This window comes from Periophthalmus magnuspinnatus, chromosome 8, assembly GCF_009829125.3.
Source record: "Periophthalmus magnuspinnatus isolate fPerMag1 chromosome 8, fPerMag1.2.pri, whole genome shotgun sequence".
NCBI classification, from domain to species: domain Eukaryota; kingdom Metazoa; phylum Chordata; class Actinopteri; order Gobiiformes; family Gobiidae; genus Periophthalmus; species Periophthalmus magnuspinnatus.
In genome coordinates, this window is record NC_047133.1 from 23,554,493 (window position 1) to 23,569,503 (window position 15,011).

Consider the following 15,011-nt stretch of genomic DNA (forward strand, 5'->3'; position numbering starts at 1 on the left):
ATAATTTGATATCTGAATCGTCAGTTGGCTCTGTTAATGCTAAGTGCAACTTATAATTAAAGTCCCTCAAAAGTTTATGTCACAGCCAAAAATTATTAACTGGGCAATTGTGATTTTTTGTGGATGGTTATATATCATTGTGGGGACAAAAATCTGTACACACTTTATGTGTATACAGGTCATGGAGTTTTGACTAAAGACTTGTGGAACTTGTACTAATGGTGGAAAACAGTGTACCTTCAGTCATGCTTGTTAGACTTTTTAACATTATTCATTAATATTGTTAATTAAACCCTGTTTAATGAACATAGAATGAGTCTGTCAGCAGTTTGCTATTCCTGTTTGGGAGTGTAACCCCTTTTTGTCTGTCCTGCGGTGCGACATTCCTTTGTAGCAAAAATTATTTTCAAAAACAAATCAGTTCCAGCATGCCTTTTTACAAACTTTAAATGAAGATTTGTGTCAACATTTTTCAGAAAAGTTGGATTTTACAAAAATAAGAAAATTATTATTAATAACTGACCAATAGCTTAAACCCTTAACCCAAGCGCTCTTTCTGGTACAGAAATGTCAGCTTAGCTTCTTCTAGTATCTAGTCTCTTCTATTTGTCTTTTTTTTTTTTTTTTTTTGTCTTTTTCAATATGTGATTTTTCATGCCACACTACAGGATACCCTTAGGATTACAGCATTAAAGTATAGATACAGGTGTATTTTTACTAAATAATGTATATATTTTTTCTCATTCTAGATTTTAATTATTTCTTTTTTGAAGAGAAGACATTGCAGGAGATTTTAGTGTTTTTGTAAAAAAAAAAAAAAAAAAAAAAAAAAAAAAGCAACTATATTCTAAAAGAATGTGTAATTTAGCTACCATCCCTAATTAAACTGGCCAACCCATTGGAGGTGTCTCCCTCTGCCAGTTACAATGATTCTTTTCTATGCCCAGTTTATTTTGGTCCTGATTGATACCTTGTGATCTACTGATCTGTTATGATAGCAATAAAATCAATCATAGTTTTATTAACATAATCTATGAGAAACTTGTATTACATTATGCTTGCAAGCAATCCCTGATTTGGAAAGTGATTTCCCAGGAGAAATCTAACACCTGTTACTGCTCATGATGGAAAGTGCATCAGACTGAATTTGATTTCAGATATCTGAGATTTGCATGTCATGCAACTTTACACCATGACATTTTAATTCACATCTACATTTGAACGTTGCTGGCAGTAATATCAGAATAACCAGAAGATTAAAATATATTTAATGGTGATAAATCATTTAACCTCCTCTGTAATACTTGGAAATGGAATTCATGTTTACAACCTAACATACTTGACTTGTAAAAACAAGAAAAACAACATTAAAAATTGCAATAATACAATAACAAACTTTTCTACTTAATGAAGAAAAAGTTTCAAATATAAAGTAACCAATATACTGAGTTTATATAAACAATACGCTTTTCAAACACACACACACAAAGCAAAGTAACATACAATACATACAGTTAAAATAGGATATGTAGACTGATTTGGGGAACATGGTTGTTGATTTCGATGCATATAATGTATCACTATCAAGCAACAAGGTGTCAGGTATTCCTGACCAAATTAAGAGGATCACATATGCTGAGGGGGGTGGATAAGGAGTATATAAAACCACAGCCCGCCCTTCAGCTCTTAACTGACAGGCATCCGACGCAGGTAAGTGAACATGACTGTCAACAGTCTTAGCTTAGAAATTGTGCATTCATTCTGTTTGTTTTATATGTGTGTGTATTATATATATATATATATATATATATATATATATATATATATATATATATATATATATATATATATATATATATATATATATATATATATATATATATATATATATATATACATAAATACGTGTGTGTATATGTGTATGTATATATATATATATATATATATCACTCAGGGCAGCTAAGTCTACAGTAGTACTGCCAGAATGGAAGTAGTAAACTGTATAATGACCCTATGTACTGCTTTGAGAGGCATGTAAAGCTTTAAAAGCATTACTACAATTAAATTTTTTTTTTTTTTACTTCACACAGCCACTTGACATCTAGACGGCATCCAGGGGTCTACTTTTGCAGTCAAGGTATACAAACTTTTATAATGAGTATTTTTGTGAACAAAGAAAGACAAAGACTTATTTAGGAATTGTATTATAGACTATTATAAACTAAGGTGCCATCATGAGCACGGACGCAGAGATGGAGGCCTATGGCCCAGCGGCCATTTTTCTCCGGAAGCCAGAGAAGGAGAGGATTGCAGCCCAGACTGCCCCATTTGACGCCAAAACAGCTTACTTTGTGGTAGATAATGATGAGATGTATGTCAAATGTAAAGTCGTCAAAAGAGAGGGTGGCAAAGCCACATGTGAGACCGATGGCGGAAAGGCAAGTTTTATTTTGGCATTTACATATATATATATTTTTATTTACACAGCTTTCATTAAGACATGTGTTTAATAATGTATATTGTGTATACAATTTGTACTCAGACTGTAACAGTCAAAGAGGATGACATCCACCCTAGAAATCCTCCAAAGTTTGACAAGATGGAGGACATGGCTATGATGACCCACCTCAATGAGCCTTCTGTGCTGTATAACCTCAAAGAGCGTTACGCATCATGGATGATCTACGTGAGTACATACATAAAGACCAAGCAAACTCAAAATCACATCACATAATTAATACAAAAACACTCTTTTTTAAAATTACAGACCTACTCTGGGTTGTTCTGCGTCGTGGTGAACCCCTACAAGTGGCTTCCTGTATACGATGCTGTCTGTGTAGCAGCCTACAGAGGCAAGAAGAGGATTGAGGCCCCACCCCACATCTTCTCCATCTCTGATAACGCCTATCAGTTCATGCTCACTGGTGAGATTAAATGTGATGTTGAAAATGTTAAGAGACAAAAAAATTAAAATACCAAAAGTATAAACATCTGTTGTCTATTTTAGACCGTGAGAACCAGTCAGTTCTGATTACGTAAGTATAAATGAAAAAAAATAAAATAAATAAAAACATAAAACGGTACTCCATTGCTCAGAAATATATCTTTCCTAAACCAGCGGAGAATCCGGTGCTGGCAAGACTGTGAACACCAAGCGTGTCATCCAATACTTTGCAACAATTGCAGCTCTTGGTGCAAAGAAGGACACTCAGGCATCAGCTAGCAAAATGCAGGTAAATACTGTCATATTTAAAACTGACACAAAATCTATTAGCAGAACAACAATGTACTCTTTAAAATCTTCTTCAGGGCTCTCTTGAGGATCAAATTGTTGCTGCTAACCCTCTGCTGGAGGCTTATGGCAATGCTAAGACTGTGAGAAACGACAACTCCTCTCGTTTTGTGAGTAAATATGGATAAATATGAATATGATTCATTATCCAAATGGTTTAATAATATTTCCTTTGAAACTTTAGGGTAAATTCATCAGGATTCATTTTGGGACAAGTGGCAAGCTCGCCTCAGCTGATATTGAAACGTGTAAGTTTAAATTCATTACAGTTTTGCAGGAGTAAATGTCACTGAAAAGAAAGAAAATGAAGTGGAAAGAAAACATATCACTTGAGAGAATTCTTAGTAAAACTGAGCTGAAAAATGCATGTCTCAGAGGCCATTAACTGGAAATAGTAAATAATATCAACCTTTATTAAGTCTTCATAACGAATAAGAGAAGATGTATGCAATCCTACATTTTATTTTATTTTTAAAAATCACAGATCTGCTGGAAAAATCCCGTGTGACCTTCCAGCTGTCTGCTGAGAGGAGCTACCACATCTTCTACCAACTTATGACCGGCCACAAGCCTGAACTGCTGGGTATGTTATGCCAGATAATGTTAACATTTGTCATGCCTAAATGTATGTATTTAAACAAGCATTTCCATTTTTCTAAATTACAGAGGCACTTCTGATCACCACTAACCCCTATGATTACCCAATGATCAGCCAGGGTGAAATCACTGTCAAGAGCATCAATGATGTGGAGGAGTTCATTGCAACTGATGTATGTTTGATGCATTTTCTATGACAGTATTAGATGTTAATCATGGTGTATTATTTCTCAGACGGCTATTGACATCTTGGGCTTCACTGCTGATGAGAAGATTAACATCTACAAGCTGACTGGTGCTGTGATGCATCACGGAAACATGAAATTCAAGCAGAAGCAACGTGAAGAGCAGGCAGAGCCTGATGGCACTGAGGGTAATTACAAGAATCAACATGATCTAACTAGTATACTATGCTACTTTAAGAAAAATAGTCAATGTAAAGTACTGTTTGTCTTGTTCCTTTAGTTGCTGACAAGATCTCCTACCTCATGGGTCTGAACTCTGCTGACATGCTGAAAGCTCTTTGTTACCCAAGAGTGAAAGTCGGAAACGAGATGGTGACCAAAGGTCAAACCGTCCCACAGGTAATGAGTATATATATATATATATATATAACGCTAGTATACTAACGGTGTTTTCTTCTTTGTAAATGTTAGTAAATGAAAGAGAAACAGGAACAGAGGGTCCCTTCACAGCTGTTACTCTGAGGAGACCCTGTGTTTACTGTTAGTCACAAAGATCAACTGCAGACGCAGTGAGGCATTCCAAACTATAAGACACCGCTGATATCATTTTAAAGCAACGTCTCAAAAATTTCCCCACGATCTGAAATCTTTTGTCGCAAATGGACAATATTGTGCAGGACAAAGTATAATTTGTTATGAACTGGAAAATTTTAACTATGTGGCAGTGTTTCACAGGCAAAGTAAATAGAGATATTAAAAAATAAACCAAGTCAATATTAAGTCAAGGGATTCAAATGATATTTACTAAATGTAACATCAGAAAATAAAAGATGTGTGTCCATTAAAGTGTTATAGCATCACATGAACTCATCTATTTTTCTGATCTATTGTCCTTGCTCTTATGTAAAGGTCAACAACGCTGTCAGTGCTCTGTGCAAGTCTGTCTATGAGAAAATGTTCTTGTGGATGGTCATCAGAATCAATGAGATGTTGGACACTAAACAGTCAAGATCCTTCTTCATTGGAGTGTTGGATATTGCTGGATTTGAGATCTTTGATGTTAGTTACCTTACCCACACCAATATTTATCAACTGCTTTGCAACTATGATGTAAATTAAAGATGTAATTCCATGTGTAGTTTAACAGTTTGGAGCAGCTCTGCATCAACTTCACCAATGAGAAACTGCAACAGTTTTTCAACCACCACATGTTTGTCCTGGAGCAAGAAGAGTACAAGAAAGAGGGCATTGAATGGGAGTTCATCGATTTTGGTATGGACTTGGCTGCCTGCATTGAGCTCATTGAAAAGGTAAGCAGTGTTTTTTTGTTTTTGTTTTGTTTGTTTTTTTGAAGGGAAAGACTACAATCAATTCCTAACAATGATTCAATTCTTCTTAGCCCATGGGCATCTTTGCCATCCTTGAAGAGGAGTGCATGTTCCCCAAGGCCTCTGACACAACCTTCAAGAACAAGCTGCATGACCAACATCTGGGCAAGACCAAAGCCTTTGAGAAGCCAAAACCTGGCAAGGGCAAGGCAGAGGCTCACTTCTCTCTGGTCCACTATGCTGGCACAGTAGACTACAATATCACTGGCTGGCTGGACAAGAACAAGGACCCACTGAATGACTCAGTTGTTCAGCTGTACCAGAAGTCTGGAAACAAACTGCTGTGCTTCCTGTATGCAGCCCATGGTGCGGCTGAGGGTAAGAGAATCTACAAGAATTATTAATAATATTGATTACCAAAAAATGATGGATATTTTGTTTAAAGCTGAGAGTGGTGGCAAGAAGGGTGGCAAGAAGAAGGGTGGTTCCTTCCAGACTGTGTCTGCTCTTTTCAGAGTATGTTTAGTTTTGTTTTTTGTTGTTTTGTTTTTTTGCAGTATGTACGTCCATTAATGTAAAAAAAAAATAAAAAAAAAAATGTGTCAATGATTATCTCCTGATCCTCAGGAAAATTTGGCCAAGCTGATGACCAATTTGAGGAGCACTCACCCTCATTTTGTGCGTTGCTTGATTCCCAATGAAACTAAGACCCCAGGTGAGTATCTCCTTTGTCGATCAAAAGAATGTCAGTGTGATTGAGCAGCACAATTTCAATCAACATAATATTAACTTTCAGGTCTTATGGAGAACTTCCTGGTCATCCATCAGCTGAGGTGTAATGGTGTGCTGGAGGGGATCAGAATCTGCAGGAAGGGATTCCCCAGCAGAATCCTCTATGGTGACTTCAAACAGAGGTTATCTTCTTAAGTTTTTATATAGCATGGTAAAAAAAAAGTTAAGAATGCTAATAAAACAAACAAACAAAACTATATATATTACCATATTTTCCACAGATACAAAGTATTGAATGCAAGTGTCATCCCTGAGGGACAGTTCATTGACAACAAGAAAGCTTCAGAGAAGCTGCTTGGCTCCATTGATGTGGATCATACTCAGTACAAGTTTGGGCACACCAAGGTAATCTTAAGTTAAATTCATCGATAACATATGTGGAAACCTTGTTAACAGATGATTGAACCAAAAACAGGTGTTCTTCAAAGCTGGTCTGCTGGGTACTCTTGAGGAGATGAGAGATGAGAAACTGGCTGAGCTGGTGACTATGACTCAGGCTCTCTGCAGAGGATATGTTATGAGGAAGGAGTTTGTCAAAATGATGGAGAGAAGGTATACTTTCTTTATTAAAAAAAAGAAATTTTTTTTTGCTCAACCCAATATTTAAGAAAAAAAATGAAATACACACACACACACACACACCCCCCCACACACACACACACACACACACACACACACACACACAGATACATTATATATATTTATTTATACAATTTTGTTATGCAGAGAATCCATCTTCTCCATCCAGTACAACATCCGCTCCTTCATGAATGTGAAAAACTGGCCATGGCTGAAACTGTACTTTAAGATCAAACCCCTTCTGAAGAGTGCTGAGACTGAGAAGGAGCTCAGTCAAATGAAAGAGAACTATGAGAAGATGCAGTCTGACCTGGCAGCTGCTTTGGCCAAGAAAAAAGAGCTGGAGGAAAAAATGGTTTCCCTGTTGCAGGAGAAGAATGATCTGCAGCTGCAAGTGGCATCTGTAAGTAACAATAGGTTATGATTATCTTTTGTACATATTAAAGACATATGTACAGAACAATATTGATGCTATGTAAATATACATGTATGTATGAAAACAGGAAGTGGAAAACCTCTCTGATGCAGAAGAGCGATGTGAGGGACTCATCAAAAGCAAAATCCAACTTGAGGCAAAGCTCAAAGAGACAACTGAGAGACTGGAGGATGAGGAGGAAATCAATGCTGAGCTGACAGCAAAGAAGAGGAAGCTGGAGGATGAATGCTCTGAGCTGAAGAAAGACATTGATGACTTGGAGCTCACCTTGGCTAAAGTGGAGAAAGAGAAACATGCCACTGAGAACAAGGTCAAAACAATTGAAGATACATTTTTACAATTGTGATAGAATTAAGTTAATAATACACCACCCTTAATTAATGTACAGGTGAAGAACTTGACAGAGGAGATGGCATCTCAAGATGAGGCTATTGCCAAGCTGACCAAAGAAAAGAAAGCCCTCCAAGAGTCCCATCAGCAAACTCTGGACGACCTCCAGGCAGAGGAAGATAAAGTCAACACTCTGACCAAGGCCAAGACCAAGCTGGAACAGCAAGTTGATGATGTATGGTCATATAGTCATTAATTTCCCTTTTCAGTATCTTAGCAAAAAGCATTATATTCTAATTACAATTTATAGCTTGAGGGATCTCTGGAACAAGAGAAGAAGCTCCGCATGGACCTCGAGAGAGCCAAGAGGAAGCTGGAAGGAGACCTGAAACTGGCCCAGGAATCCATCATGGACCTAGAGAATGATAAGCAGCAATCTGATGAAAAGATCAAAAAGTATATATATATTTTAAACATTTAATGTAATACAAAATATAACAACAAAAAAGTAACTCTGAAAATATTTTAGGAAGGACTTTGAGATCAGCCAGCTCCTCAGTAAGATTGAGGATGAGCAGTCTCTTGGTGCTCAGCTTCAGAAGAAGATCAAGGAGCTTCAGGTAATTACTGGGACTGCTTCTGACAAATGTCATGGTTCAAAGTCAAACATTTCTATTCCTATGATCAAATGTAGGCTCGCATTGAGGAGCTGGAGGAGGAGATTGAGGCTGAGAGAGCAGCTCGTGCAAAGGTGGAGAAGCAGAGAGCTGACCTCTCCAGGGAGCTTGAGGAGATCAGTGAGAGACTGGAGGAAGCTGGTGGAGCCACAGCTGCTCAGATTGAGCTGAACAAGAAACGTGAGGCTGAGTTCCAGAAGCTGCGTCGTGATCTTGAGGAGTCCACCCTGCAGCATGAGGCGACAGCCGCAGCCCTTCGCAAGAAGCAGGCTGACAGTGTGGCTGAGCTAGGAGAGCAGATCGACAACCTTCAGCGTGTCAAGCAGAAGCTGGAGAAAGAGAAGAGCGAGTACAAAATGGAGATTGATGACCTCTCCAGCAACATGGAGTCTGTGGCTAAATCAAAGGTAATTACAGCTGTGACTGAGAAACACCAACAAATGCTTCATTTTTTGGCACACTGATACTGATTTCTTAAAATTTTTCCGGTTAGGGCAACCTGGAGAAAATGTGCAGGACACTTGAGGACCAGCTGAGTGAGCTCAAGGCCAAAAATGATGAGAATGTCCGCCAGCTGAATGACATTAATGCTCAGAAAGCAAGACTCCAGACAGAGAATGGTAATAGTCCTAAAGCTGAAAACTTTTTCAATTTTACTCTTCGGTGTGTGAAAACTAAATCCTGCTGCAACTACAGGTGAGTTTTCTCGTCAGCTTGAAGAGAAGGAAGCTCTTGTTTCTCAGCTGACCAGAGGCAAGCAGGCTTTCACTCAGCAGATTGAAGAGCTGAAGAGACATGTTGAGGAAGAAGTCAAGGTATAATGTAAATTCAAAGATATTCAAAAATAAATCAACACTGTACTAACTATACATTTTCACAGGCAAAGAACGCCCTGGCTCATGGTGTCCAGTCTGCCCGTCATGATTGTGATCTGCTCAGAGAGCAATATGAGGAGGAGCAGGAAGCAAAGGCTGAGCTGCAGAGAGCAATGTCCAAGGCCAACAGTGAAGTGGCTCAATGGAGATCCAAATATGAGACTGATGCTATTCAGCGCACTGAGGAGCTGGAGGAGGCCAAGTCAGTAGCATAACTTTGCGGCTATTAAATTCCACAGATTAAGGATTTTGTATCTGATTTTATTTTTCAATTCCTTGATCACAGGAAAAAGCTGGCCCAGCGTCTGCAGGAGGCTGAGGAATCTATTGAGGCTGTGAACTCCAAGTGTGCCTCTTTGGAGAAGACAAAGCAGAGGCTGCAGGGTGAGGTGGAGGACCTCATGATTGATGTGGAGAGAGCTAATGCTTTGGCTGCCAATCTGGACAAGAAGCAGAGGAACTTTGACAAAGTAAACAACAAATATATTCAATAATGTTAATGAGTACATTTTATATGTACATAAAATATTCTTCAGGTTCTGGCAGAGTGGAAGCAGAAGTATGAGGAGGGCCAAGCTGAACTGGAGGGTGCCCAAAAGGAGGCTCGCTCTCTGAGCACTGAACTCTTTAAGATGAAGAACTCTTATGAGGAGGCCCTGGATCAGCTGGAGACCATGAAGAGAGAGAACAAGAACCTGCAGCGTATGATCTGTTCACTCACTGAACATAAAATTATGAGGAAACTCAAAGTAGGTCTTTATTCTGTATAACATAGCATATATGAACTGAATTCTCTTTATTTTTCAGAGGAAATTTCTGATTTGACTGAGCAAATTGGAGAGACCGGAAAGAGCATCCATGAGTTGGAGAAGGCCAAGAAGACTGTTGAGACCGAAAAATCTGAGATACAGACAGCCCTGGAAGAAGCTGAGGTATTAATAAAATAAGGGTAGCTTCTGTATTGATACCAAATAGTCTTTCGTTAATTCAATCATTTGTGTTTTTTTATTCATAAGGGCACTCTAGAGCATGAAGAAGCCAAGATTCTGCGTGTTCAGCTGGAGCTCAACCAGGTCAAAGGTGAGGTTGACCGGAAACTGGCAGAGAAGGATGAGGAGATGGAGCAGATAAAGAGGAACAGCCAGAGAATCATTGACTCCATGCAGAGCACTCTGGATGCTGAGGTCAGGAGCAGGAATGATGCCCTGAGAGTCAAGAAGAAGATGGAGGGAGATCTGAACGAGATGGAGATTCAGCTAAGCCATGCCAACAGACAGGCAGCTGAAGCCCAGAAACAGCTCAGGAATGTCCAGGGCCAGCTCAAGGTAAAAAATAAAAAAACCCAAAAAACCCAAACAAACAAAAAAAAACCCAAAAAACAAAGAGGCTGAAGGTCAGTTGAAGCTTGTATTAAAAATTACACCTATTCAATTTGTTACCAGGATGCTCAAATACACCTTGATGATGCTGTCAGAGGACAGGAAGATATGAAGGAGCAGGTGGCCATGGTGGAACGCAGAAATGGTCTGATGTTGGCTGAGATTGAGGAGCTGAGAGCTGCTCTGGAGCAGACAGAGAGAGCACGCAAAGTGGCTGAGCAGGAGTTGGTGGATGCCAGTGAGCGTGTTGGATTGCTTCACTCTCAGGTTTGGGTCTTGAAATCAGCAATATAGACAATGTAAAACAGAAAATATAAACCAAATATATCTCTGTCAAACAGAACACCAGTCTTCTGAACACCAAGAAGAAGCTGGAGTCTGATCTGGTCCAGGTTCAGAGTGAAGTGGACGATACCGTTCAAGAAGCAAGAAATGCAGAAGACAAGGCCAAAAAGGCCATCACTGATGTGAGCTCATGGTTTTAAACACAGAAATGACTAAATCTGTTTATGCCAGAGCAAATTTACAATGATCAATATTTCAGGCTGCCATGATGGCGGAGGAGCTGAAGAAGGAGCAGGACACCAGTGCTCATCTGGAGAGGATGAAGAAGAACCTGGAGGTCACTGTCAAGGACCTGCAGCACCGTCTGGATGAGGCTGAGAACTTGGCCATGAAGGGCGGCAAGAAGCAGCTCCAGAAACTGGAGTCCAGGGTTTGTGTCTACAATTATTTTATTGAAATTGACCTTAAAAAAAGTCAAACATTAATTTATAATTTTAAAAGGTGCGTGAGCTTGAGGCAGAAGTTGAAGGTGAGCAGAGACGTGGCGCTGATGCTGTGAAGGGAGTCCGCAAATATGAGCGTAGAGTCAAAGAGCTGACCTATCAGGTAAGTTTTTACAAGTACAAATATAAGACCTCAGGTTCTGAACAGGTATTCAGTCAACACAGTTTCCTACTGTTTCATACATTTGAAGGCCTATATAATGTTCACTTTTATATTTCTTTTACAATTTACAGTATTCTGTAAATTTATGCAATTTCATCTCATGACTTTACTCATATTTGTAGACTGAGGAAGACAAGAAGAATGTGAACAGACTCCAGGATCTGGTTGACAAGCTGCAACTCAAAGTCAAAGCTTACAAGAGACAGGCTGAGGAGGCTGTGGGTTAAAATAATTATAATATATTTAACGATGTTGGTTTATAATTAAGTTTATAAATTATTTAAAAATTTTATAGGAGGAACAAGCAAACAGTCACATGTCCAGGCTCAGGAAGGTTCAGCATGAACTTGAAGAAGCTCAGGAACGGGCTGATATCGCTGAGTCCCAGGTCAACAAGCTCAGAGCCAAGAGTCGTGATGCTGGAAAGGTAATCATTTATAATAATTTATAATAATGTATGTACTATAAACAATTGCAAAGTTAATACATAATTGTGTTACAGGGTGAATCTGCGGAATAACAACTCTTAAATTAAGCTTTTTTCAAGCATTCATAAAATATGAATGTTTGCTGTACTCTTTTTGAAGCCTCAATAAAAAGTGAATCAAATTCAAATGTCTGATTCTTCAATTTATTTCAATTAAATTGTATTTATATAGCACATTTAAAATACAATTTATGCTGCTTCACACAAGTCAACAGGTCTGCAAAAGGACCTCAGTAACTCCCTCAAATAAAAAAATCCATACAGTGCAGACATTTAAAAAATAAATAACAAAAATCCATAGAGTGCAGACATTTAAAAAATAAATAACATTTTGAATTGCATCCGATGATATCGGGAGGCAGAGGAGGTAGCACAGCACAGGCATGATATTCCCTTGTCTCTTTTTGTCAGCAGATGAGTTGCAACGTTCTGTACGTTCTGTAAACGCTGTAGGGAACCCTTCTCCGCCTTCACATACAAAATATTACAAAAATCCAAACGTAGAGTCCACAATCACCCCAAGATTCCTCACTGCTGGGCAACAGTAAGAGGATAGAAGACCAATCATACTGTCATGCCCAAGCAGTGGGTTAGTTTGACCAAACCACCACAATTTCAGTTTTATTTTGATTCAAGTTCAGGAAGTTTGTGCTCAGTGAAGTCTGCACATTCCTGAGACAGTTCTGTAGACCTTTGATTATGGTCTGGCTGTCATTGGTGGTCAATGGCAGATATATTTGAATGCCATCAGCAAAACAATGAAATGCAACATTGTACTCACCCAGGGGAAGCATGTACAGAGTTAAAAAGGTCGGCGCTTATGTAGAACTCTGGGGCACACTTACTCTAAGGGACACACAGAGGAAACCAGAAGAGCGCTGTACTGTTAATGCCCACATGTGTTTGCAAGCAAGATAGAAAAGATGCTGTGATCTATCATGATCCAAAGCCATGGCTTTGTGCCTTGGCTTAATGAGAATACACTTTGTACTCTTTAGGCTCAATGGAGCCACCTCATCCAAAATCTCCATGCAAATGTCACTGAAACAAAAGAGCAGACCATCTGGCGTGGTGTTTTGCTAATCATCTACATTCCTAGTTTCAGATGCACTGAATGCACCAGGAAACAAAGAGGTAGTCAAAGAGACTAACCACACTTTGAGGTGGTGTCATAGAGAACACGTTATAGAGAACAACACAGCAAAGTACATATTCTCCTCTGTAATTTATAATTCATATCGCATACAATAAAAATAATCACTCACACATAAACACAAAAACATCTGTTTGCCTGAAGTCCTTTTTTACATTATTTTCAATCAGAATTTTACTTTTGCTCCACTCACAAGATAGCTGGTGCATTTGCCATGAAAACAAAACCCACATTCTATCTTGGCCTTATAATACATCTTTGGATGCAACTCTATAGCCACTATAATTGCTAGCCTTAATTGGCATAATTTGGTTGCAACCAAACACTATGGGTGACACAATGCTCCATCAGTCCTTTATATTCTATACCCCACAAAAATATGCACCAAAAAGAAAACTAGACCAGTGCAGAGACTGAAAACAGCCTTTATTCCTTAAAACAAAATAATACAAAACAAAACTAGTCCAAATGTGTTATGTAGCTGTTACTTATCCCTGAAGTAACTACAGAACAACTTTGTATAAATAAAAATTCAGACATTTTAAACCAAACACAGTGGGTAAACAAATGCGCTCAACATAATCCATAAATCATTAAGACTACTGCCACAGCAATTCAGTTTCATTCTTTCCCTGTGTATTTTCCACATGTTGGAAGACAAAAAAGCAGTGAACCATTTTAAAGGTCAGTATTCTAAAACAACAGGTGCGAACCTCAACAACAGTAACCATGATGAGGATGATGTCCTTTTAACTATGTAAGTGTAAGTCATGAACATCTCAGGCTCATTTTGAGAGTTGAAGTCAACCGTGTGGGAGCACTTTTACAGTCTATAGTCCAATCTTGAGTTTCACTGTCTTTTTCCTTTGTTTGTCACTGTGCCTTAACAGACAAAAGAAACAAGCATTATGGATGCCATTATTCAAATGGTGTCTACCTGCCAATTAAGGTAAGATAATGTTGTAGTCACAACTAAATTTTTAAGTATAAAACAGTATGTGCTGTAGTAGTCTAATTATATTTCTATCTGGCAATGTTTTAGGAGCCATTTGGGATGGCATTTTATCATTCTACCCTGCAGACCTGTTGACACATGCCTTCTTATGAAACAGAAGTAAGTCACTTTATATATTTTTATAAATGTCTGAGAATATAACTGTAACATGGATTGTTTTTTCTTTTGTGATTCAGATTTCAATGGTCATGGAGCTGTTTCGGTTGAAGAGGGTGGGCCAGATGTCCCAAGCCATCACCATAGGGCACATGGTCAGTGCGCTGCTGGAGTGGCAGAAGAAGTCTTGTACAGTGTTTACCAGTATAACATGTAACATGGCAAACTAAATTTGTGTATGCTTTCAGACAATGGCAGTTTGAATTAGAGGGAAAGTGACAAACCTCTTATGAATGTGTTAAGATGTAAAATAAATATATATCTTCTATGTATATTTTGATTTAACACATTATTTTTATACATGCTCTTATTTTTGCATACTATTCCTTTGTCTCCTCATTGTTTCAGGCCTGGGATGTAATCAACTGCCTCAAAATGTACAACAATTGTTTGAGGCAGCAAGGTTGGTGATTTCTCCAAAAAAATATCCCTGGGACCTTCAGGTGAATCTCCTGATGATCTGTATTAATTACAGTTGATTGTCTGCACAACTAATTTTGACTCTTTTACAAAGGCACCCAAAACTATTGAACATGGCAGCAAGGTTTGCGGACTTGCTGGCCTCCTGTGGATGCTACATATTTTAGTATGCCATCAAGAGAACTGAGCTTTAGGCCACTGGAATGGCCCAGTCTGTCCTGGACAGATATGAAAAATCGAACATCCCCTGTTCCAGCAGTGCTACTTTATAGTTGTTTTCAGGATCAAATAGTCCAAAACATCATGGCAAAAATCTTTCAGATGTTTCCTGGAAAACAACTTTTTCAAAATCTGAGCTC

The 15,011-nt window shown here is 38.5% G+C and overlaps 1 protein-coding gene across 1 annotated transcript; it reads left to right on the forward strand.

Moving 5' to 3' along the window:
- Positions 1-2,217: 2,217 nt before the first annotated feature.
- Positions 2,218-12,020, forward strand: LOC117374435 (myosin heavy chain, fast skeletal muscle-like). Its single transcript, XM_033970538.2, has 39 exons — positions 2,218-2,438; positions 2,543-2,686; positions 2,768-2,924; positions 3,008-3,035; positions 3,119-3,233; positions 3,310-3,402; positions 3,477-3,540; positions 3,777-3,875; positions 3,959-4,062; positions 4,124-4,262; positions 4,355-4,473; positions 4,984-5,133; positions 5,214-5,384; positions 5,474-5,780; positions 5,848-5,918; positions 6,030-6,117; positions 6,199-6,316; positions 6,416-6,539; positions 6,610-6,746; positions 6,921-7,176; positions 7,277-7,519; positions 7,598-7,774; positions 7,850-7,995; positions 8,069-8,159; positions 8,234-8,623; positions 8,710-8,836; positions 8,913-9,031; positions 9,097-9,293; positions 9,378-9,561; positions 9,628-9,793; positions 9,899-10,023; positions 10,108-10,416; positions 10,534-10,737; positions 10,812-10,937; positions 11,015-11,185; positions 11,257-11,361; positions 11,544-11,639; positions 11,717-11,848; positions 11,924-12,020. The coding sequence occupies exons 1-39, from the start codon at positions 2,235-2,237 to the stop codon at positions 11,939-11,941; spliced, it is 5,814 nt and encodes a 1,937-aa protein (XP_033826429.1). The 5' UTR covers positions 2,218-2,234; the 3' UTR covers positions 11,942-12,020.
- Positions 12,021-15,011: the final 2,991 nt, after the last annotated feature.